The 22,560-nt window shown below is 51.7% G+C and overlaps 1 protein-coding gene across 2 annotated transcripts in view; it reads left to right on the top strand.

Moving 5' to 3' along the window:
- Nucleotides 1–22,560, top strand: part of DPYD (dihydropyrimidine dehydrogenase) — a 548,339-nt gene that overhangs the window by 472,759 nt on the left and 53,020 nt on the right. For both annotated transcript variants that reach the window (XM_024570281.3, XM_053915805.1), the window contains one exon: nucleotides 10,544–10,723. In XM_024570281.3, the coding sequence (XP_024426049.2) occupies nucleotides 10,544–10,723 (180 nt within the window). The remainder of the gene's footprint in view (nucleotides 1–10,543; nucleotides 10,724–22,560) is intronic.

The following is a 22,560-nucleotide window of genomic DNA, read 5'->3' as shown; positions in this document are numbered from 1 at the left end:
ACAGAAACTGAAAAGTTAAATAAGGGAACCCAAGCACAGAACGAGAGAGAGAGACACGCCCCTAGCTTCCCCCGGATCTACTTCACGTGTCCTCCATGGCAGCTGGAGTCTAGACTGCTGCATACAAGTACTTCAACATCTGCACGTGGAAATTAACAGCTCTGAACACTGCACACACACGACGTCTTGCTGTGAGTTCGGTTGCTCAGTGACGTCTTTATCGAATTCTGAGTTACATTTCTCTTCAGTCGTCATTAGAAGAGACCGCCAGGGGAGAAAGAATCAAATGACAGCTCCTGCCGAGACTCAGGGAGCGAGACTGGGGACATCAGATAATCCGGTGGAGTTCGGCTGTGACAGATGCTCCCAGTATCAAGAAAAAGGCGGAAGACATGGAGCTTCCCAGTGCCCCCAGAAAGGCACTGGGGCGCCCGAGGACCGGTGAGTAGCAACGCAAACAAGTGGAGGTTTCATCACGCAGTCAGAGGTGTGGTATCTGCATAAGCGGAACGGGGGAAAATGTGTTATTGACAGGGAATGAGAGAGAATTGCGCTTGTCCTGGAATGCTGTTACCACACTGTCTCTGGTTTCATTCATTCACTCGTTCATTCAACAAGTAATAGGCCAGGCGTAGATCTTCATGTGCTATTTGAGCGAGCAGTAATGGCTAAAACAGATCCAGTCCCTAGTACGCTTTCTCTCTGTGCACTTTATTACAAGAACACAGTGTGTAATTCATGTAACATAGCACTGCGCATGAATCGATGATGCTCTATATTGTCAGCACTCAGGACTACGAGTGGTTGTGCGGGATCTGAGCTAGGAAGTGGACAGCGTCCCCCGAGATGCAGTTGCCACGTGAACAGCGTTTTACTCGTGGCAGGAAATAGTCCTCCTTTCTCAGAGCTGTAGACGGCTGCCTATATTGCTGATGAACAAAATGCCAGTATCCACCCTCACGGTCCAGAGAAAAACTTCCATGGGTCGATTTGCCAAAAGACGTCTTGAACCCTCTTGGGATGAGGGCGTCTTCCGTGACCCAGACCCCACGTGGCGGTTCAGGAGGTGATGTGGCCAGTCAGGGCCGCCCTCCCTGTTGGCTCGTAAGCGGCAGCAGTTGCCTGCACTGATGGGTTGTAGCCACCGGTCGGCTGCTGTTTGGTTGCCACAGGGTCCCTTCCTCGGGGCTCAGCTTTCTGGGGCCCCACGTACCTGAGGGCAACCTGGCCTGAAAATATTAAAGGGGAAATCCAAAAAATAAACAAAGCATACGTTTTAAATTGTGCACCATTCAGAGTCACCTGATGAAACCTCGTGCCACCCCGCTCTGTCCTGCCCCCTCGAGAATCGTCCCTTTGTCCCGCCCACAGCCCCTGGTCACTGCGACTCACCCATCGGTCACTGAGTGACCGCAGGTTATCAGACCAGTTGTCAGAGAGAAGAGAGAGGGAGGGAGCACAGTCACTGCCTTTGACTACAGTCGATTGTTACAACTGTTCTATTGTATTACTGTTACTAGCCTCTTACAGTGCAGAATTTATAAAATAAGTTTTATCACAGATATGTATGTATGTACAGGGAAAAACCTAGTGTGTTTAGGGCTTGGCACTACCCGCAGGCGTTTGTGGGCGGAGGGGAGAGGGTTGTAGAAGGTGCCCCCTGTGACAAGGGGGACAGCTGTGTTGAGTGGTCTTCGTGCCCCACTTCCACCGCGGGAGGCGCTGGACGCGCGCAGTGCCACCTCGCATGACCACTGCTGTCACTGCAGACGGCAGGGAACTTGCTGACAGTGGTGCCTCCCCACAGCAAGGCCTGGGATGGTGAGAGGTGCTCCTGGGAGACAAGCAGTGCCTCTGAAGCCACATGACCGAGCATCCTCCAACCACAGCCACAGCACCGACCAGGGGTGCAGGACTCCAGCTCAGGCCGCTTCCCACCCGGTCCTTGTCTGCGCGGGCAGGAAACAGGCAGTCAGCGCAGTGTCTGCAAAGGCGGGTGGCAGGCACCCCTCCTCGCTTCCACGCTGTGCCTGGCTCCCCACTGTATCTCTAGCCCCTCAGAGGAGGCAGAAGGAGGGGCTGGGACTCCATGTGGCTCTTTCAAATGGCCATTTCTTGGTTTAGGTCACTGTTGAGATCTGAGTCCATGTGGAGCTGACTTTGAAAGGACAGATACAAGAAAGGGGACAAGGGGACAGAGGTGATCTCGCCTGAGGGCACAGCCTGTTGACAACCCCGCCCCGGCCATCTCCAGCCAAGCCAGTCATGGAGTCCTGGGTGGGGAGCAGCAGCTCTGGGTAACTGTCACAGGGCGGGCCATCGCCGAGCTGCCTGGGGGAAATACCTAGGAACTTATGAGACTCTTCTGGTTGGCAAGCTGTGGTCTTGGACCCCAGCACAAAACACCTGAGAAACGCTTTATTCTCCTGTCTGCCTTCTGCCGAGCTGGGGTTCGGAAACTAACCCATTGGAGAAGGGCCACAGATGGACGCGGAGGAACAGCTGTTCCACTCTACAAAATCCCTTGTCCATTGGGCAGACGGCAGCTCACCTCATGTTGTCACAGAGGGTTAGTAATGTGACCGACAACAGAGGGTATGATTATGAAATGAGCTAAGTGGCTCTGATGCCTTTAGGGCCCGTCAACGAGTGGCCATTGAAGGACAACTGTGAGAAATATGTAGTGAGCAGGACCCTTCTCCAGAGGGCTTGCTCGGAGCTGACCCTTCGAAAGACCGTATCTGCGGGGCTGTGTCGTTCTTTCCACCCCCGATCCAATTTGCTGTGGTCGGAACACAGAAAACCAAAGTCAAAGCCGAAGTCCTTCACAGGGTGGCATTTGGAGAGCTGTTGTACTTGGGCGACCTCAGCAGATTTGCTCCAAAGCTGAAGGAAGCCCTCTCCTTTTGGGAGAAACAAGACGGTATTCTGTTGAATGCTAGAGTTTTACCACTTGGGGGTGGGGGGAAGCTGCTTGAGAGACCTAAGAGTATAAAAGCACCTGCGATCTCGGGAGGAGTTTAAGCCAGTGCCGAACAGCAGTGTCGGCAGCGACGAAAGAGCCCGCTGTCTGGTTTGCCTGAGAAGCTCCCACTTCGATTCCCTCGCGTCGCCCGGCACATGACCACTAAATGCGGTCCAGGAGGACACCCTGACTTTGATGTCGCAGAGCTTCAACAGACGGAAACTAACGTGCTAGAACAACCAAGATTTGGGGTCCTCTGTGGATACACAACCACCACCCCCTCCACCTGACTCCCCAGGTGCTCTGCCTCTCCTGGAGCTGCCCTTCCACCGGCAGCTTCATAAAATTATAATAATCCGGGCATTTTATTCATGAATTCCACTAAGCCGTGCCATGTTTGTGGAGTACGCAGAAATCAGAGGGGGGTGGTGGTGGTCTGAATTTTTCCTTTGACAACGTGTACTATATACCAGTTTCAAAAGTGCCCTGTGATTTTAACCGTCTGTCTGTCAGCATTGGAAAGACTGAGTCCAGGCAGGAGTTACTGATTCTAGGCCTTCGGGAGCTGATGTTTTTAGCCAGTGGGTTTGGACAGATGGGGTTGGAAATCGCTTTTCTATCCGACACCCAGAGGCCTGGCTTCTGGTTTAAACCGTGAATCTTCCAGTGGCCACCCAGTTATTAAGATCCTGCAGTTAAAATCTGGGGATGTCTGCCACTATTCATCAAGCAAATTTGAAATGATGTTGCAATAATGTGCTCCTGCTTACGAAAATTACAAATATGCACTTGTTTCAGTAAGACTTGCCCAGTTTACGATTTTGAAATTACGGAGAGTGGAGAGTAGAGAGCGGAGGTCTGAGCTCAGGGTCTGAGCTGGCCCTGCCGCCCGCTGGCCTTTTGAGGTGGAGCCCAGCATCCCTCAAGCAGCTCTGATTCACTCATCACGGCACCTTCCTCCCAGAGCCCCTGTGCAGACAAGGTGGGGCAGCCCCGGAGAGCCGAGCCGCCTGTGTGGAACTGCAGGCAGGGCCTGCATGATCCCAGGCTGCAAAACAGGGCCAGCCTGAAAAATGTCCCTGTGTCGCCTGCTCTGACAACTGTGAATCACTCTGGAAACATCTCTGACTCTGTCAGCCTGCTCTGATGACTACAAAGCGTTAGGAAAATGTTGCCGACGTTATTGTTGTTTACACAGGTAACCCTCTATCAGAATAGGTCAGTAACGGCAGAGCAAGGGGTCACGCTTTCCTTTTCCTGGGACGTGTTGGAGAACTGGACGGGTACCCTCCCTCACTCGGTGTTCCATCCGCAGCCCATGTTCGTGGGGAAACAGCTGAGCGTCTTCCGGCCGCGGAAGGAAGGCTCTCTTAGAAGGACACTTTAGAATGTGATAGTAAGCATTACAGGATCACTTCCATATATGCTTAAATGGAGGGGCTCTGCAACATCCTTTTACTAATGAGCTTATAGAAGCCTTGAGACAACTTTGGACTTATATCGTGAACATGTACTGTACTCGCTTATGTGCTGGTGGCACACCAAAGACCTGGAGCGTGGCTGGTCTGCCTCTGTGACAGGAAATGGAAAGGTGTAATTACGATCGTGGGTTTTTCTGCGCTGCCTAATGGTTCAGGATCCCCGTTCAAAGGCCTCGCCACGTTTTACAATACCCTTTGAAAGCGTGCTTTTTGCTCCATCACACAAAAACCCATACCAGCCCCACGTGTTGCTCCTGTTTTGTAAAACCCTTCTCTGCCAGATTCTTTACCTGGGATGAGTATCTTCAGTCCAGTTTGGATTCTTTTTCTTAGCTTCCTGGTAAACTGTCTCTTATACTTCAAGGAAGTTAGTTGGCTTTCCTTTACAGCCCAAACTCCCCATGTTGACCTGCACCAGCCACTTTCAATCCTGGGTTATCTCTTCCATTCTGTCTGTCTGAGCTTCATAATTCCGGCAGCACTGCCACCTACACAATGCAATGTAATCCTCTCCGCAACGAATTACATATCGCCCACTCTTCAGACTCAGGGGCAAAGGGGGTCCGTGGGGCTAAATGGTGAGCCCTGGTCACCCCTCTGCTGAATCACCAGCCGGGTCTCAGATGTGCTTCCGACCAGACCCCGACTTTCTCGAGGTCCTTACTTGAGTCAAATGAAAGTCGAGTCCTACATGAGACCAAAAGAAGTAGGAGATGTGAACCGTTGTATCCTGCCTAATTCATGCTCTGGTTTACTCAGATCATGACGTTTTAGTTTGGGTGCCCATCTAGCGTACTAAGCACTACCTACTTTTTCGAGCACTTTATTATGTTGCCTTTTACTCTCCGATGTGCTAGGCATGTATCGAGTCCCTGTTTTTAAGTGAGGAAAGTCGCTCACACCTACGCAGCTGAGATGCAGTTTAAACCGATGCCGCAGGACTTGTGGGAGCCCCTCCTAGCCTCTGGGCTAGACTGCGCGATATGGCGTGGAAACCGCTGGTTTGGACTTTGAGAAATAGCTCTCCGCCTCCAAGCTCTTTTCATTTTCAAAGCAAGAAAATTGTTCTCTCTCCTGCCTAACTCGTAGGCTTATTCTGAGTAATATATGTAAAGGATGTTTTTCTAATGTAAATCACCACAAGTAGGACATTCACTGTTAATGTGGTTAATCCCATTCCAAGGGAAATAACGCGAAAGGCGTAGCGCCCCCTACTGGTCACCTCTCCGGAACTTGCACAGACCACCTTCCACTGGATGTGCCTGCACCGAACGTGAGCATCCAGGGCACTGTGTCACACCTCCGGAGGGGACCATTTGGTGACAGTGGGAGCTTGATGGCACGCTTCCAGTCACGCTGCACAGGGGGCCCATCCTGCGCGGCCCCGCACAGGCTGGGCCTGCTGCGAGTGCCGGGGGGGGGGGGGGGGGGGCCCAGCTCCAGACACCCTGCCGTGGGGGTTCTCACACTCTGGAAATAATTAATGACGCAACGATCCCAATAATGGCACCTGGTGCCCTGCTGGGAAGGAAGATAAGCCAGCCTGTGCCATAAAGAACTCACAAATTATACTAAGCAAACATGTTAGCCGCGATTAAGAATCCTAATCAGAGCTGTTAAACAAACAATTAAGAGATGTCATATAAAATACACCCATTTAGGAAGAGCAGCGACACGTTGGGAGTTTTTAAAGGAGCCATTACCTCTAAGACAGAGAGTAAAGGGCAGGCAGGCAGAAGCACTTCTCTGGGCAAATCCACTTTCTGAGCCCCGAGCCCCATGGACAGAGCCCTGTCCCCAGTGGTGTGACCTAAAGATTTGTTTGGGGTCTCATAACTATTTAATCGGAAATCACTCTTGTTTCTTCAGACGGGACTTCCTATTATGCATAGTGCTTCCTTAAAAGGCCAGGAAAACGTTGCTCGAACCTAAGAGTAGAAGTCAAGAAGAAATGTGCTTTGTAGACCGCATTTCAGGGTCGGAGATTCCCCCACCCCGGCCAGTGCCTGAAGCCTTGCTGTTGTTCGTGCGGCCCAGCCTCGTCGGCACCCCTTGGACGCGCGTCACCAACGCAGGGTCTTGGGCCTCCCTCCACACATACAGGATCAGCATCTGCGTTTTAATAAGCCCCTCGGGTCATTGAGATGGACATTAAAATTTTAAAAGGAGACTCCAGCGTGCCGAGTCCTCGCTACCAGAAGTCCCGTCAGGAGAATCAGTGTGTAATCTTCTCGGAAAGTAAAAATCCCACCCCTCCCTTCAGGAAGGTAGAGAAATAGCGTGACATTCGCCGTATGGTTAAACATACCTCCAGTTGTCCCCTCTGGGACGCATGTCTGATGGTGGCTTCCGGGGTTTCCGACCCAGCACATCATCCCCGCCACACTCAGTCCCAACTGGTAGGCTTCCTTCCTCTTCAACTTCACGTCCCCATGACATGCTCAGTGTGGCTCCCAGGTCCGTGGAAAATGAGCGCTGTGGGCTGAAGAGCTCCCGATGGTGTGAACAAGCCAAGCCGCACTCTTCCCAGCCGCGAGCCCCACCTATTCTTGCACGGTGGGACGCTCGGAGTCTACTTTTTGGTTGGGTCAGCGCCACGTGGTGGAGTCCACCCTACAAATCGTGCCCTGTTTGTGCATTAAGGGAATTAGTGGCTTTTGTAGCTTGTCACTGAAGAGAAATCAGGGATGACGGAAATTAAACTTCACTGTTTATCCATTGTGAAGGATCCAGATTCCTTGTAATGGCAGGTTTTCACAGCGGTCACGAGCCTCCCATAAAGGACGGGACAGGAGGGGGTTCTCAAAATCTGATTTTGTGTGTTTGTGGTGAGCTGTTTTAAGGTGACAGTAAAAGCAGACCACATTCTACATACCACATTCTACAAATAAATAGAATTTCACAGCGAGCAGAGAGGACTAAGTAAAGCATTAGTTGACTTATACTGTTAAAAAAAAATCCTGTGGAGGAAGTTATAATGATGCTTTTTATAACTGTTCTGGGGAAAAAAAATCAACTCTAAGAAAGTTACAACAGGCCTAATTAATGCTTAAATTGTTCCCCCTAAGAAACAGATTTTTTTAAATGTAACATAAATGGGCTTCATAGAAAATATTCCTGTCTGTACTTAGTGGCTATTCAGTGTTCTTTCTGACATTGTAGTAACACTGAGCACTTCAAAATAGGAAGGGAAAGGTTTTTCGTCCTGCTTTTTCATGTTTCTCCCATACGAGTGAGACAGAACATGAAATTGGGGAACACTCACTGTTCCCATCGAGCAGCGTGGGTTTTCGAATCGATGGCTGTATTCGGGCTGAAGATAATTTGATCATGGTTTTAGAAAGCTGTATTTGGCTCGTGGAATAGTCGACGGGAAGGATGCGTGTAATTACATTAGAACAGATTTTTTCTCCGTCCAGTTCTGTACCTTAGTCACATGTCCCCAGGGGTCATTAGTCACATGTCCCCAGGGGTCATGTTTCTGACCCCCTCCCCCCCACTTTCTAACCAGGTGGTCTGGGGCAGGTCGTTTAACTGCTCTGTGGCTCAGTCTCCTTGTCTGTAAAATAGGGCTAACAGTTAAACCTGCCTGTTAGAGTTATTTGGGGACTACATGAGAGACTATATTTTGAAATGTTTAACGGAGCCCCTATCCCATAGGAAGAGCCCCGTCATGGTAGACACTGAACTACCTTCATTGCACTATCGCTCAGCACTCTTGCCCGAAGTGTGATGCGCAGAAGACCTTCTGTCCCACTCTGAAGAGTCCAGTGGCCATGTGGCCCTAAAACACAGCAGTGCCATCCTTTCGGAAGGTACAAAGGCCTCCTCCCTATACCCCTGTCTCTCCTCTTTCTTTTCCCGGAGCCAAACTTCTTGTAACAGCTGCCTGGCCCCGGTCTTCAGCTCCAACCACGTCCGATCCTCAGCCCAGCCTAAAGGGCTGCTGCGAGGTGGCGGGCACACGTGTGGTCCACATGTAGACATGTGTGGTCTGCAGGCACACACATGTGGTCCTCGTGTAGACACATGTGTGGTCCGCATCCTCCTGATTGCTCAACCCGGTGGTCACTTTTCAGCCCTGGTGTCGCCGGTCTTCCTGCAGCACATGACATCTTCCTAGATGCTGTGGGGTCCCTTCTGCCCAGCGTCCTTCACAGCCTTCCTCAGCCTTCCTCTTAGGCTCGTGTTCCCAGAATCCCACACACACGGCGGACTCACTACCAGTTCTTAGCTGCAGGTTTGTTTCTGCCCTGTCTCTCTCCCTGCCCCCTGCTCCCTGTTCCGGAGCCGCAGACTGTGTGTGCAGTGAAGTCCCTGAACCCGCCTATCCACACCCAGGTGTGAGGGAATATGCAGGGCTCCCCGATGACGATAATATTTATTAATGAAAGACCCAGGAGGCTTTGAGAGACCGTGACATAGAATCTATTTTATTCTCCTGTTGTCAGGGGTTTCCTCGTTTTCATTCACGTAGGACAAGATTTTTCTCAATCGACCGCCATGTACAGATGCTAAGACTTTAACATCCGTGGAAATTGGATGGAAATGAGTTTAGCTTTGCTCAGCTGTGCGTGGATGGTGCTTCTTTGGGTCAATTTGGAATATAGATGAGGAGAGGTGTTGCGTTCTGTGTGGTGAAGTTCGAATTTGAAGTGGTGGTTGGAGTTAGAATGAGTCTCCGGGGCTCACAGGTGGTGTCCGGCTTGGAGAGGTGTTCTCGGAAATAATCAGCCCACCATGTGTCTCTGAATCCGCTAACTTCAAGCTGCAGCCCAACTCTAATACACACTCGCAAGTGTATTTTTATTTCCAGAGGGATCCTAATAAAAAGATTCAATCTTCCTTACCTCTTGAATTTTTTTAATCTCTATTTTCTGACGACGTTACGAAATTACACTATGTCTTTCGAATGACCCATTCGTTCAGTGCATATTTACTGAGGGCCCCACTGAGTGGCAACCCGGTGCCAGGCCCTGGGGGGACGGGCTGACCAACGTAGACACTGATGTTTCCGGCTACGTGGGGTGTGAGGTGTCCATCAAATAATTATGCGATAATTATCAGCCAAATGTGTACACGTACAAGAAAGCCGTAACTAGCAAAGTAAACGAGCAAACAAAGTAGAAGCAAACTCGTTGGTATGGAGACCGGACTCATGGTGCCAGAGAGGGGGGCGGGGGGCTGCGGGGAAAGGGGGCGGCATGAGGAAGCACAGACTGGCAGCCACAGGACAGCCACAGAGATGCCCACTACAGCACGGGGAACACAGGAACAGCGTGACAACCACGTACGAGGCCAGGTGGGACGTGAGGCAGCGGGGGGACCGCTCTGTAAAGTACATGGCTTTTTAACCACTTGGCTCTACATGTGAAACTGATACAGAATAATATTCAATGTGAGCTGTGATTGAAAAAATTTTTAAAAAATTAAGCCCTTCCATCCCTGGCTCCCAGAGGCCCCCTTGAAGAAGTGTTATATGGGTCAGAGCCAAGGCCTTCCAGCACGGCCTTCTGACGAGGTGTAAAGGCACCGAGAGAGGGCCTGATGCGAGGCTGAGAGGGGGCAGCTGAGTGCTGGGAGCACCGTGGGCCCAGCAGAACCAGCGACCAGCCCTGGTGAGTGGGGGCTGATCGTGCAGAACAGCCCTCCAGCGCCCGGGTGACCTTGTGCAGACACAGGGGTCGGCTCCAGCAGCAGGGCCCTCCCAGTGAGAAGACCGAGCGCTCGCAAGTCCATTTTCATGCTGTGCCAACGAGGGTCCTCAGGAATTCAGCTCTTGGGACCCAATGTTGAACAGCACCCCCTGGGGTGCACCTGGCGTGCCATCGGCCTGCACAGGTTTCGAGTGCACACATGGGTAACTTCTGAAACACGCCCACGTCTGTGAGGGCACCGCCCTTGGGTTCATTCCCTGTCCCTGGAAGTGTCCTTGTGCCCACGACAGCCCGCCCCCATCCTGCCTCGGGGGTGAGCTGTCCGTCAGCCTGATGCACAGCCTGGCCCACAGATGAGCGTTGTTGAAGAAGGGGAGCAAGGTCTGTCTGGGGGTGAGCGAGCTCTGGGTGTGACCTCTGGCCGGTTGTCGCCCCCGCAGGTGTGCAGCGCGGTCCAGAACCAGGACCTCACGGTCATCGACGACTACTGCTCGGGCCTCCGGGCCCTGCTGTACCTGAAGAGCATCGAGGAGCTGCGGGACTGGGACGGGCAGAGCCCTGTGACCGTGAGCCACCAGAAAGGGAAGCCTGTGCCGCAAATCGCTGAGCTCACAGGAAAGGTACGTGCTTGCCCTCTGGCTGGCCCTGTGCCCGGGCCCAGGGCTTCCGTTTCAGTTCGAGGCCCCTCCCGCGGCACCCTTGCAGAGTGCAGTTTCCACGGAAGCGTGGTGCCCAAGGAGGCAGGACTGCAGCTACACGGTGGGCCTGCCACGCCCATGGCTGTAAGGTAGACGGAACTCGAGGTCATGTGAAAGAACAAGGTTGGCGTGCGTGTGCAAAACACCGCCACATCCTTTTTCCTGGGGCAGGGACTGGCATCCTTTCTGGTGGGAGGCTGGAGATTTCTTTATTCCTTAACAAGCTCTGGAAATTGCACCATTCCCTTTCCATTTTCAAGATAATCAAATCACTGGAGCCCTGAAGCGTATGATGAAGTTTTTAAAAGTCAAATCTAATCAGTGCCTTTTGTAACTGCTCCTGCGATGTGGTTAAACCTGGGCTCAAAAGGTTGTGCCCCACTTTCTCCCTAACTGCTGTTTTCCGAGAAACGTACACTACGTTTACATTTTGCATAATACGGTGATTTCCGCAAACCTCTTCTCCAACAGCATTCAGCGTGTCGTCTCTGCGATTCCTTTGTGTTGTTCTAAATAGACAGCCATTGTCAGAAGACGTTTCTCCAGCCCGGAATGAGGGGAGGGAAGAATTATAATTCCTAGTCTTTTCAGCTTGTCACTACATCAATAATTAACTTTTAAAAAAGAGAAGCAAGCATAAAAAGACTCTGTAAGGAAGCATTTAATAATTCAAATGAATCTGGGCTGGAAACAGGTCATAGGAAAAAGAACGGAAAATAAAAACCCTGGGGACCCTGCCGCAGAGGGCAGGGCCTGGGACACGGACAGGAGCCCCACCTGTGACTGACGTAGGTGCGCCTGGGTTTCATGGAAAATACCGCTGCTCCTCCCCTCGCGGATAGCCAACAACAATGACGTCTTGAAGGATAGTGGGCATGGCTGTAAGCAGGGTCGTGAGAACCAACAGGGCCAAAGAAGTGAAATCTTACAGGGTGGGCTCCAGGCCAGTGTCGTGATGGATGAGTCCACGAGTGGCCGTCAAACCGAAAGGCACTGGCGACATGAATATTTACAGTTTCGTAATGAGCAGGACGGCGCCTAAGCAGCCTTATTAGCAGAACTAGTCATGTCATCGTAAACAGTCTGCAGTAGTTACACAGTGAATGTTCTTGCCTGTCTCAGAGACCATCGGTATCCTACAGTTGTTTGTAACTGAAAATAACTCACCAGTTGCTTTACACGTACTCGGTGTAAATGTCTCACGGAAGTTGTTTCCGCCGTGGCGGTTTTGCTGGTCTCCACCTCTCATTGAAAATGCTGTCCCGAATCCACGTGGTCCCCGTGTGAGCAGCCACGGCTCGGTGCCGTCTGCCTCCGGAGGTTGTGCACGCTCGTTCCCAGACGTGCCCATTCAGGAAAAGGTGGACAGAGTCCTGTGTGGGTGGCAGGAGTGGAGACTGATTTTCTGAGCGTTGGCACCTAGGTTGAGACTTTATTTGGGAAGCCCAGCCTTCGTCCAAACAGTAAGTGTGATTTCCAGCATTGTGTGTGGTTAGGTTAGAGAGTCATTTCTTGGCACTGAGACAGGCGAACAGGCAGACGGCCCGGCAGTGACAGACCTCTGTTCCTGGCTTCCCTGTGCAGCCGATATGACCGGGACAGTAGTGACAGTCCCCTTCCGGTTCATATTCCTGATGGGGAACCCGAGCGCTCTGGACCTAGGGAGCAGGCGGCCTCCCACCTGTTGTTTCCTGGTGATGCCGGGTGTGAGTGTGTATCAGCGTGTGCTTGTGTGTGTTAGTATCTGAGTGTGTGAGTGTGTGTGTGAGTGTGAAGTGTGATTCTGAGCACACAGCCCATGGGAAGGGCAGCCACCCGCTGTGCCAACTGCAGAGCAGCTCCTGTCGAGCTGTGGGTGCCACACTGCAGACAGAACGCCTGTGGGAAAGGCTGACTCCCTGCACCCTCCAGAGACCCTGACTCCACGGACCAGCGGTGGGGCCAGGACTCCGCCTTCCAACGTCATGGTTGTGACAGAGGGACCCAGGATCCACGTGGCCGAAAGGAATGAAGAGGCGAATGGTGGGAGGACATCCGGTCAGAGGTTGAGGAGTCAGCAGGAAGCACAGCCCGAAGCTGTCACGTCCAGACTGCATACCGACAGTCAGCAACGCAGGCATCTGTGAGGACAAGGAGCAGGCTCTTCACAGCATCAGAGGGAGGGGTCTCCATAGCAACACACCCCGTTATCTTGTAGCCAGCCGTCTTAACCCCACTTCTCCCTGGTGCAGACCTAGGCCTCTCAGCGGAGGTGGGCTCCTGCCGCGCCAAGGTCAGTGGGTGCTGGCGGGGTTCGAGGAGCACGGTTAGGTGCATTGGGTGTGTCGCTGTGCCTCACTAACAGGGCAGCTCGGAGAAGCAGATGACTCTCTGTGAGTCTGTGACAATCACCACCACACCAATCCACGGTCCCTCATGAACCAGGCCAAGATCCAAAACATGCTAAAATCAACTCATTTGGCAGAACACCTGGCCTGAGCCAATGGGAGGCTGTTCATAATCCTTCCTTACTCCTCTGAGGGTGGATGTTTAAGAGTTTGCTGCAGAGAGACTAATGTGCTTGGTCCTGGGTTGGTTCTGCCCTCTTGCCAGGAGGTTGGGTAAAAGGTGGCACATCTACCCTGTCACCTCTGTAGGATTGCAGGTTCGGGGCTGCAAAGGGGACTTAAAGGAGGACCTCGCTCCTATGTACCTTTCTCCACAAGTTTTTCTGGGCAGCTGGAGGTAAAGGTGGTATCAGAAAATAAACTGCTGGTGTTTGGCATTTTCAGATGTGCAGATAAGGGTGACGTGGAGATAATTTCTCAATCAGAAGGCATGGAGGGAAATGACTTCCTTTGCTGGGCTCGGGGTGCCGGCACATTCCTGAGCAGGAGCCCTGGGAAGGGGGTCAGCTCGGGCCGAGGCCCTGGGGGCCATGTCTGTGTGCAGGGGCACAGACTGGTCCCTGCACCTGGTGTGTCCTTCCAGGTCACTGAGGAGACCCTCTCAAGCGCCCGCATCCTTCTGGGTTATTCTTGGACCTATACACCAGAATTAATTTCTCCTCTCCATTTTTTAAAAACATTAAATTTCTCGGGGCGACGCTGGCTAATGACATCACGTGAGTTTCGAGTGTGCAGCCCCACGGCACACACTCTGTCTATGGCCGCCACGCCCTGCTGACGGGAACGCAGACCGGGGCCGCCACCTCGGAAACGTGTGGACGTTTCTTCTCTTCTTCAGCCTCCGTTGCAGAGGTGGCACACAGCGTCTGGATTTTCACTTGTTTCCTCTCCGAGACAGTGAGCTCACTTCCCCTACTTGTCTCCCTATCCCAGTTCCCTGGACCCTCACTGACGCACAGTACAGGCTGAGTAAAGGCAGCCTGGGTGGGCAAACGAATGAGCAGGTGAACGTCGTAAGGAAACAGCCAAGTGGTGACGTTAAGATAAAAACCAGTGGTCATTGGACTTCTCTAGTCATTACCTTTCCTGTTACCTCAGAAATGAAAAGGACGTAAAAAGAAGACAATGACCTTGAACTTAAGCCCCCTTCTCTGTCTGATCTGGTTCAGTAAGATGAGATGGACAGAGGGCAGTAGGCAGAGGAACAGCCTTTGTTCTTCCCTGGCCTTGCAACCCGGACCCAGAGTATAAACTACCTGCGGGCCCCGGGCACACCTGTGCGCCTGGGCCTGACACAACGTCCCCATGCAGGAGCGACAGGCTGGCGGCTGAGCTGCTGCGGGAGTATGTCGATTGGTCCCTCAGATCCCTCTGAGAAGCCCCATCTATCACCCTCTTCCTCTCCCTTCAGGAAAACGGGTCTCTCCTTTTCCTGCTCTGCAGTAGCCCTTTTCTCCACGGCCCCTTCAGGCCCTGCGTCCTCTCCTGGGCCCGCGTCTCCCTACCCATCAGCGAGCTCGCTCTGAGCATCTGGAGAGCAGAGACTGCGCCTCACTTACACTCGAATTTTCCAGCCCCTCACGCCGTGCTACAGGTTAGAGAATTCAGTAGCACACGCCATGGTGCTGTCCTAATTTGGAAGGAAGAAAGAAAGTCGGTTTATAATTAAAATTCCAGCCAGGCCTTCAAAAAAAAAAAAACAGTCATTTCAGAAGAAAACAGGAAACGTGCCAAATGACTTTCAGGAGATGTTGACATGATAAAATACACGCCAGTGATGTTAATACGTGGGCCTGGCGGGCGCTCAGTTAAAAAGCTTCCGTTCCGATAGAAATCAGGGCAACTACCTCGGTGCTCACATGGCGGCTCCTACGACCAGGCTCCGTCCTGGCACAGAAGCCAAACCAGGTTGTTCCCATGACCAAGCTCATCACATTCCCGTTATTTTAAAGCCCAAAGGAACAGGGCTTGATAAGACTCCCACTCTCCAGCCAGGGTCTGTTCTGAGTAGGTGCCGACCTCCGCATTTGTTTCTGGCCTGTTACCCGACCCAGAGCACAAAGAAGGCCTGAGGGGAGGGTGTGAGGCAGGGGGGGCCAAGTCAGAAGGCCTCGGAGGAGTCACTGGAGGGGGAAGGCCGCCTCCCACCGCAACTGGAAAGGCTGTACGTCTTCCAAGCCGGGGATTTTTTCGTGCCTTTTATTTTACAAATGGAAACATAATCTACATAAAGAAAAAATGTACCAGCCTCAAACGAACCACGCTGGTGAAACCCTGCTCTGGGGGAACGTCCCCAGTGACGGTCGGGGTCCGACCTGCTGCAGGAAGCCAGCGTGGCCTGGGCTCTGCCGCCACAGATCAGTTTGTTCAGACTGCTCAGCGCCGTGGAATTAGAATTTGGCAGGACGGCTGCTCGGCTGCTCGTGCGTGTGCGGCTCCTTTCACTCAGCACCGTGTTTTGGCGCTTCGCCCACCGTGTGGTGGGTGTGTTCGGCAGTTAATTTCTTTTCATTGGTAAATAATTTTCTTTGTATAGACACATACCTCAATTTGAATATCCATTCAAAATGACATCTGGGCTGTTTTCCCTTTTCCAATACTATAAATGTACCTGGAATACGCATTCAGGCATAACATGTAATAGTAAACGTGCGCACCGCCTTACACGTGTAGACCAGAGCGACTGCCAGTAGCCTTGCCGACCCCAATTCGGAAGCCCGCAGTGGGGCCTGCAGGGCGGCCCTGGCGGAACTCCCACCCCTCACAGTTACTTTGTTTCTCTTTCCTCTAAGGCGGGGGTGTCCACCCTTTGCACGTCTCCGGGCCACACGGGAAGAAGAGTTGTCGTCTTGGGCCACACATTAAATACATCGTGACACGCAATCACAAGTAAATCTCATACTGTTCTAAGTAAATTCACGATTTGTGTTGGGCCACATGCGCAGCCCTCCCGGGCCGCACACAGGCCGCAGGCCGCAGGCCGCAGGATGGACATAAGGCTGCTTTCAGAGCCGGCCCAGAGCGAGGGATGCAGGAAACAAAAGCCTGTTTCCTTCCGTTCATCTGGGGCGCTGTGTCCTCGTCCACCCTATTTTCTCCATTGCAGCGTGTCCCTGGAGCGGCCCTTGGGTGCAGCGCACTGTTGGACGGGCTCCGGACAATGCATCACATTTCTGCCGGTGACTTGGGTGGTGATGGAACTAGAAGGCGGTGTCACTGTGGTCATTTTCTATGCCTGTCATTGGTGGGCATGAGCCTAAAGCTATTTTACTCTTTCAGTTAACTTCCTAGCACATGGCCAAGAAAACAAAGCACCAGTTCCTGAAAGTTCAAACTTTCCAAAATTACCAAATCAGAGCCCCCTGCCGGATGTGATAGGGGCTGGTCTACGTTCCTGAATGCCATCAGGTGGTTTGAGCAGGGTCTTATGTGGGACGCAGAAATGCCCAGTCTCCTTCAAGGGCAGGGCAGATGCCCACGTGCAGGATAAATGGTGGTGATTTCTACTCAGAAGCAAAGGAGGCTGCATGAGATGGGATAACCCCCCTTGTCCTCTGATCCTTGAGTTCGTGTGTCCTAGGAGGCCCTAGGGAGGAGGGAACGGGGTTTGGAGGGCGGTGATGTGGCTCTGAATCCAGGCTCGGGGTCTGACTTTGGGGCAACTGTGAGCCAGCCACACGAACCCTCAGTCCTCGGTTCCTGCAATGGCCAAGTGGGGTAATGATACCCATTCCCAGGCGCTTCATGAGAAATCACATCTGCGCAGTGGATGGCACGTGGCAGGCCCGCGGGCTGGGGCAGTTATTCTGTAACTCATTCTAACAGGTGGTAGACAGACAGACAGACAGACAGACAGGAGTCACTAGGTGCTGTAGCTATGTCTGAAATATATGGATAATAGTAGGGTAAACATAAGCCTTTGAAAACACTCTGTGAGTTGATCTCTTCACCTTCTGCATGGATTTTCCAGCTGACCTTACACACTGTGTTTACCTTTCTCTTGGTCTTCTGTGGATATAACGTGACCTTCCTTGCTTAGTTCCATTTGATCTGGTCGACAGTGAGCATTTTTGTCCTTTGAAGCACTCCGTTTCACCGAAAAGGCATCTCAACCAGGAGAAATGAAGATGAATTTGTTAATTTGGGGTTTGGGCAGTCAGCCGGCATGAGTGGTCCGTCATCGGTCCTAAAAGTGGAGGTCGGGGCGGAGTGGGGTTTGGGGGCAGGCTGCTGGAGCCAAACCAAGAAGCAGCATTGGAATTGAACGGGAAGCAGCAAGGGAGGCACTGCCAGGGGGCTCCCACACCGTGGGAAGAGGGGTTTGCATTGCCTGTCACCAAACCGGCGCCCCATAAGCCTCCCTGCCTGGTTTCCCCATCTCGGGGTAAGTGGCTTCGTTCCACAGAGCAGCCCCCGTCGGTGGTGGGGGTTGTGGGAAGCACTGTGCAGAAGAGGGTTGCAAGTCCAAGCCAGGCCCAGCTGAGGGGCACGACCCATCAGTGAGGCCCGCATGGATGTGGGATGGGAGGTTGCACACTTGGCCTTTCGGCTCCTGGGTGTGGAGGGAGGGAGCACGGCAGCTTGTCTGACCTGGGAACCTGGGTGGCAGCCTCATTCCTCGAAGGCGAACCACACAGCACTCTCCCTGGCCTGTCCACGTCCCCTCATGCTTTAAACACGGTGGTTCCTTATTTCCCCTCACTCGGAAAACGGGTGTCTAATTGACACGCGCAAATGTCATTATTCCCTTCGTCACTTTTGTGAAAGTAAGTAGTTCAGTATAATTCCTCGTACTTCATCAAACACACTACTTTAATCAAAATGCACCTTATTAATATTAATTATGCTTAGAATATTAAATATGCTTAGAACTTGTATAAAAGTGCTTCATCTTCTGCATAACTTACCCACATTAATCCTGCTGTTACTTTTAAGCTGGGGAAGAAAATAGGATTTTTCTTGCTCTGGGTGGGGATTGAGGGTTTATAAAGAAACCATCACCACAGCACGTAAGATGCACTTGGAATTCCAGCGCCAGCCTTGAGCTCATCCCATCTGCCCTCCCGGGAGCGCCGCAAAGCCCAGACACTCAGTGCGGGCCAGTTAGCTTTGTTCCTGACGCCGACTTCATGGAGAAAGGCCAAGTACCTCACGGTGGTCCTGAGCTGCACCCCGAGAGGCTCCCTGGGAAAGTAGACGGATTCGTTATATTTCTGTTTAAGCTCATCTGTTCACTTGAATATAAGGAGTTTTAGATTAAAAACAATGTAGTTTTCCGGTCATTAAAGAAGTCAAGAGTCGTTTTGATAATGTAAAGAGTCTGTAGATGCTCAATGATATTCTTCAGCTCTATGCCAATTTGTCCTAATGTAATAAGAGCTGAGAAAAAAATTCAATGTTGACTATGTGAAATTAAAAATTTCACATAGGGGGGATCTGATTTACCATATATATGTGATATCTTAAACCAAACAAGCCGTGATTAGTTTGGGGCCTTCAGATTGTACGGCTCACAACCGCTGTGCAGCAGCTTGAGTGGACGCTGGCGCCCTAGCAGCCTCGGCTGAGGTGTCTTCCGTAGTGCTGACCCACGAAGCCAGTTCGGCTCTCCATGTTCTTATCTCACAGTGTCGTACTCCCTCCAGAGGCCCCGCTCTGGGCCCCTGCACCTCAGCGTTCTGGTGGACTCGGCCCTGCAGTAGCCCAGCCCAGGGCCCTTCCTGCCCCAGGCATGCAGCACACGTGGGGATCTGCCCCAGCTATTCTGGAGCCTTCCATCATTAACAAAGCACTCTGGCAGGGTGATGTTGCCAGCTGCTCCTACACGGTGATGGCAGCCCCACCCACTGAAACCATGCTGCCGGGTGGGAGCTGATTAAGGCTGCAGCTGACCTCATCTGGGAGCCAGGGTGTGGTGACAGCAGCAGGTGCCACCTCCCCCTTCTCCATCTCCATGGTGGCAGAAGAGCAAGCCAGTGGGTTTGTAGCAAATGTGGGAGGCTGCCCAGGGCAGCAGGGTCTCTCCAGGCTGCCTGCACACGAGGTTGAGGGTGGCTGGCGTTGGCTTGTGGATGCTGAGCCCTTCTCTACGGTCCCCCCACTTTTCTGAGTTCCCATTTCTTACGTGCATTTATGAAAGTTTCTGCAGGTTAATTAAATTCTTCTGGTGTGGATGCTAAGAAAGTGGAAATGTTTTCAGCTGAGATCGATGCCTCTCCAGACAGGCTTCACTGATGTTTGCTCAGCGACACTCCAGTGTGTGGCAGGGTTGCTGCGCGAACACATCTGAGAGCTGCTAAAAGTCAAGTGCAGGGGAAGACAGGTTCCAGACCACTGCAGGTGTTCTCAAATGAAACTGTGCTTCGGTGGAAGGCCGTGCGGGCCACTCAGCCACAGGAACGTGCCGCTCGGAAGGACAGGCACTGCACTGGACAAATTTACTTAGCCTTAGCTAAATAAATGTGGGTGGTGGTTTATTTTTTCACTTGGAATCAATTAATAAGGGATGCACTTGATTCTAATGAGCTTCAAGGATACTTTCCCTGGGCTGAGAGGGATGCATTAACTGGTTAGGCAGGAGTTCAAGGCCATAAAGGATAGTCCTTGTTGAGTGAGGCAGCTGAGTAAGGGAAATGAGGTAGAGTCAAAGGACAGGTACCCTATAGCCCACCTCCTTACCTTAATCTCCCCGTACCCTTGGCGTCAGACTGGAACAGACCTCTGCTTTACTAGCTTGCTAAGATTCTGCCGCTCTCTCTGCGACTCTGTGTTCACTCTGCCCCTCTCGAGAAACCCCAAGAGAGGGGAGCAGGAGTGGGTCAAGGAAATGTGTTGGTAGGTGCTTTCATTTTTTAGGCCATCACCAACTCACATTCCATCACGCAGGTGCCATGCACATCACCGTAGTTTACACGTCCTGGCCTCCGATGAGGGATGATATTCTCCCAAGGGGGGGACGCCCTTAGGTAAGAACTGACAAACCTGGGCAAAAAGAAACCGGGAAAAATTCTTAGTTACCATTAGCAGTGCAGCAAAACACCACAGTGAGGTGCCGCTTGACACCCACTCTAATGGCTAAAATTTAAAGAACTGACAATGTTAAATGTTTACAAGAACATGGAGCAACTAGAACTCTTGTCCTTGGCTAATAGGAGAGTTAAATGTTACAACCACTTTGAAGAATTCTTCTGCACTTTTTTGTAAGAACCAACAATTCCACTCCTTGGTATCGATCCAAGAGAACTAAAAACACATCTCCATAAAGTTAGAGAGAGAAGAATTTCAGAAACATTATATTGAGGGAAAGAAGCCAGACACAAAAGGGCACTTAACTAAATAACTCCATTCCTGTGGAGCTTAAGTAGTGGAAACAGATCTATGTTATTAGCCGTCGCAACCATGAGAAGGAGAGCTTGAGTGGGGAGAAAGCAAAAGGGATTTTCTGGAGTGATAAAAACACCCAGTCCCTTAGTTAGGGTGATCGTTGCATAACTTGTCCCAACTCCTCCAGATGCGTACTTCCAATCTGTGCATTTTCCTGTGTGTGATATACACAAGGTCATTAAATTAACCTTTCTAAGTGGACAACTAAGACACTAGAAGACAGGCATCCCGTACTACTTCTAGGGACAAAGTAAGACACATCACATAAAAAATACTAAAGACCGTTTTATATTCCAATGACTTTTAATAAGGTAGCCTTTGGGCCCTGAGAACCTTAGGAATTCAGCCGATGGAAATGAGTAGCTGGTATGGAGATGGACTCTTGGCTGGCAGCCGGCTTCCAGAAGACGGATGGCTCGGAGCATAAACAAACTCGCTCCCTCTGCCAGGCTGCCGGCAGCTGGATGTGGGTCTGGGCTGCGTCGGGCTCCGCACATCAGGAAGGCCGGCAGGCTCAGAAACAAGAAGGGGGTGGAGGCAGCAACATCTGGCTCCTCGAGGAGCCAAGCCAGCGAGGGGCCTGGTGGGGCAATGCCAACTGAAGCTGCTGCTTAGGCCTGGGAAATGTGGCTGGGTCCTTTGCGAGGAGGCTCCACACGCTGGGCTGAGTGGAGCAGCCAGTGCCTGCAGCCTGAGAACAAAGGCTGCCTTGCCTGAGGCCGCGGCTCCCAGCGCTGAGCCGGACTGATTGCTGCCTGCCGGGGTTCTGTGCAGGGCTGGGCCAAGTGGCTGGAGCTGCGTAGACAAGCCCCGGGGACATCTGTCTGGTGATTGTAAGCAAATGCATTCCCGGTGCTTTCCTAAGGCACTGACCTTTTCTTCTGTCATAACCCTGTTATGAGTGGACAATGAAATTATAACATTAGTGGGAATAAGGACAAAACTCTTGAGGTCGCATTTCCATTCACTCAGGTGTGCCTTTTGCGAAGGTGTAGAGAGTCCAAAACTGTTTTTGTGATTCTGGGGTTTTTTTTTTTTCCCTTGAAGTTGCTGCTTTTGTACTTCCTGTGACCTCGATGCGGCCCCTGAAAGAGTATGGCCAGAAACAACTGTCACGTGTCTTTTTGGAGCTCATATAATTTTCACAAAAGATTTTATTTTTGGTGCTAACTCGACTTTTTTTTTTTTTACATCTCTCTGCCTAGCTCAGAAACCTGCGTTTGAGTTTGCGTTTTAAGCATTATACACACACACACACACACACACAATGAATACGGAGTACCTGCCACAGACCAGGCGTGGCAGGGGAGAGCTGAGATCAAACGGTGAGCAAAGTAAACTCTATCAGTGGACGCTCAACTACAAAAAGTAGTAAGATGGACACTTTGAGTGCTTTCTTTAATTACTTATACGTAAGCACGCATTTACATGTACATATATCTGTGTGTGCACATGTATAATACACAAGTACATACATATCCAGGGTGGGCAACAGTAAGCTAACTCGTTCATATGAACAAGAATAAAACACAACAACAAACTCTGGTTCACGTCCTCACACTGCCGCCCTTCCTCTGCCCACCTGTGCGCCTACACACACACCCGTTCACACAGGTGGAAACCGAGGCCCCAAAGGTTAGCGATTCAGGAGCGGAAGCACAATGCAAGCACAGCTCCGTCCCCCGTCCAGCCTGCCCTTCACTGCTGAGCTGCACCTCCTCACAGCGTCCCTGCTGTTCCGGTGTCAGAGCCACAGACGCAGCGAAGCAGCAGCGCCCGTCTGCACGCAGGCGGCCGGCAGCAGCTGTGCGGGGCAGACGCACTCTGACTCAGAGGACCAGGGCAGCAGGAGCCTTATGTAAATGTCCTCGTTAATGGAGTCCACAGGCAAAGGCGGTGGCCAGGTGGTCACTTTCAAAAATCGCTACCTTTTTATCGAGAGTAGAGGAAGAGTCACAAGTCGGTTAGGTAATTAATCCAAATACGCAC

Source organism: Desmodus rotundus, chromosome 12 (genome assembly GCF_022682495.2).
Source record: "Desmodus rotundus isolate HL8 chromosome 12, HLdesRot8A.1, whole genome shotgun sequence".
Lineage (NCBI taxonomy): Eukaryota > Metazoa > Chordata > Mammalia > Chiroptera > Phyllostomidae > Desmodus > Desmodus rotundus.
The sequence above is the reverse complement of the archived record's forward strand: the minus strand, read 5'-3'. Positions and strand labels throughout refer to the sequence as shown.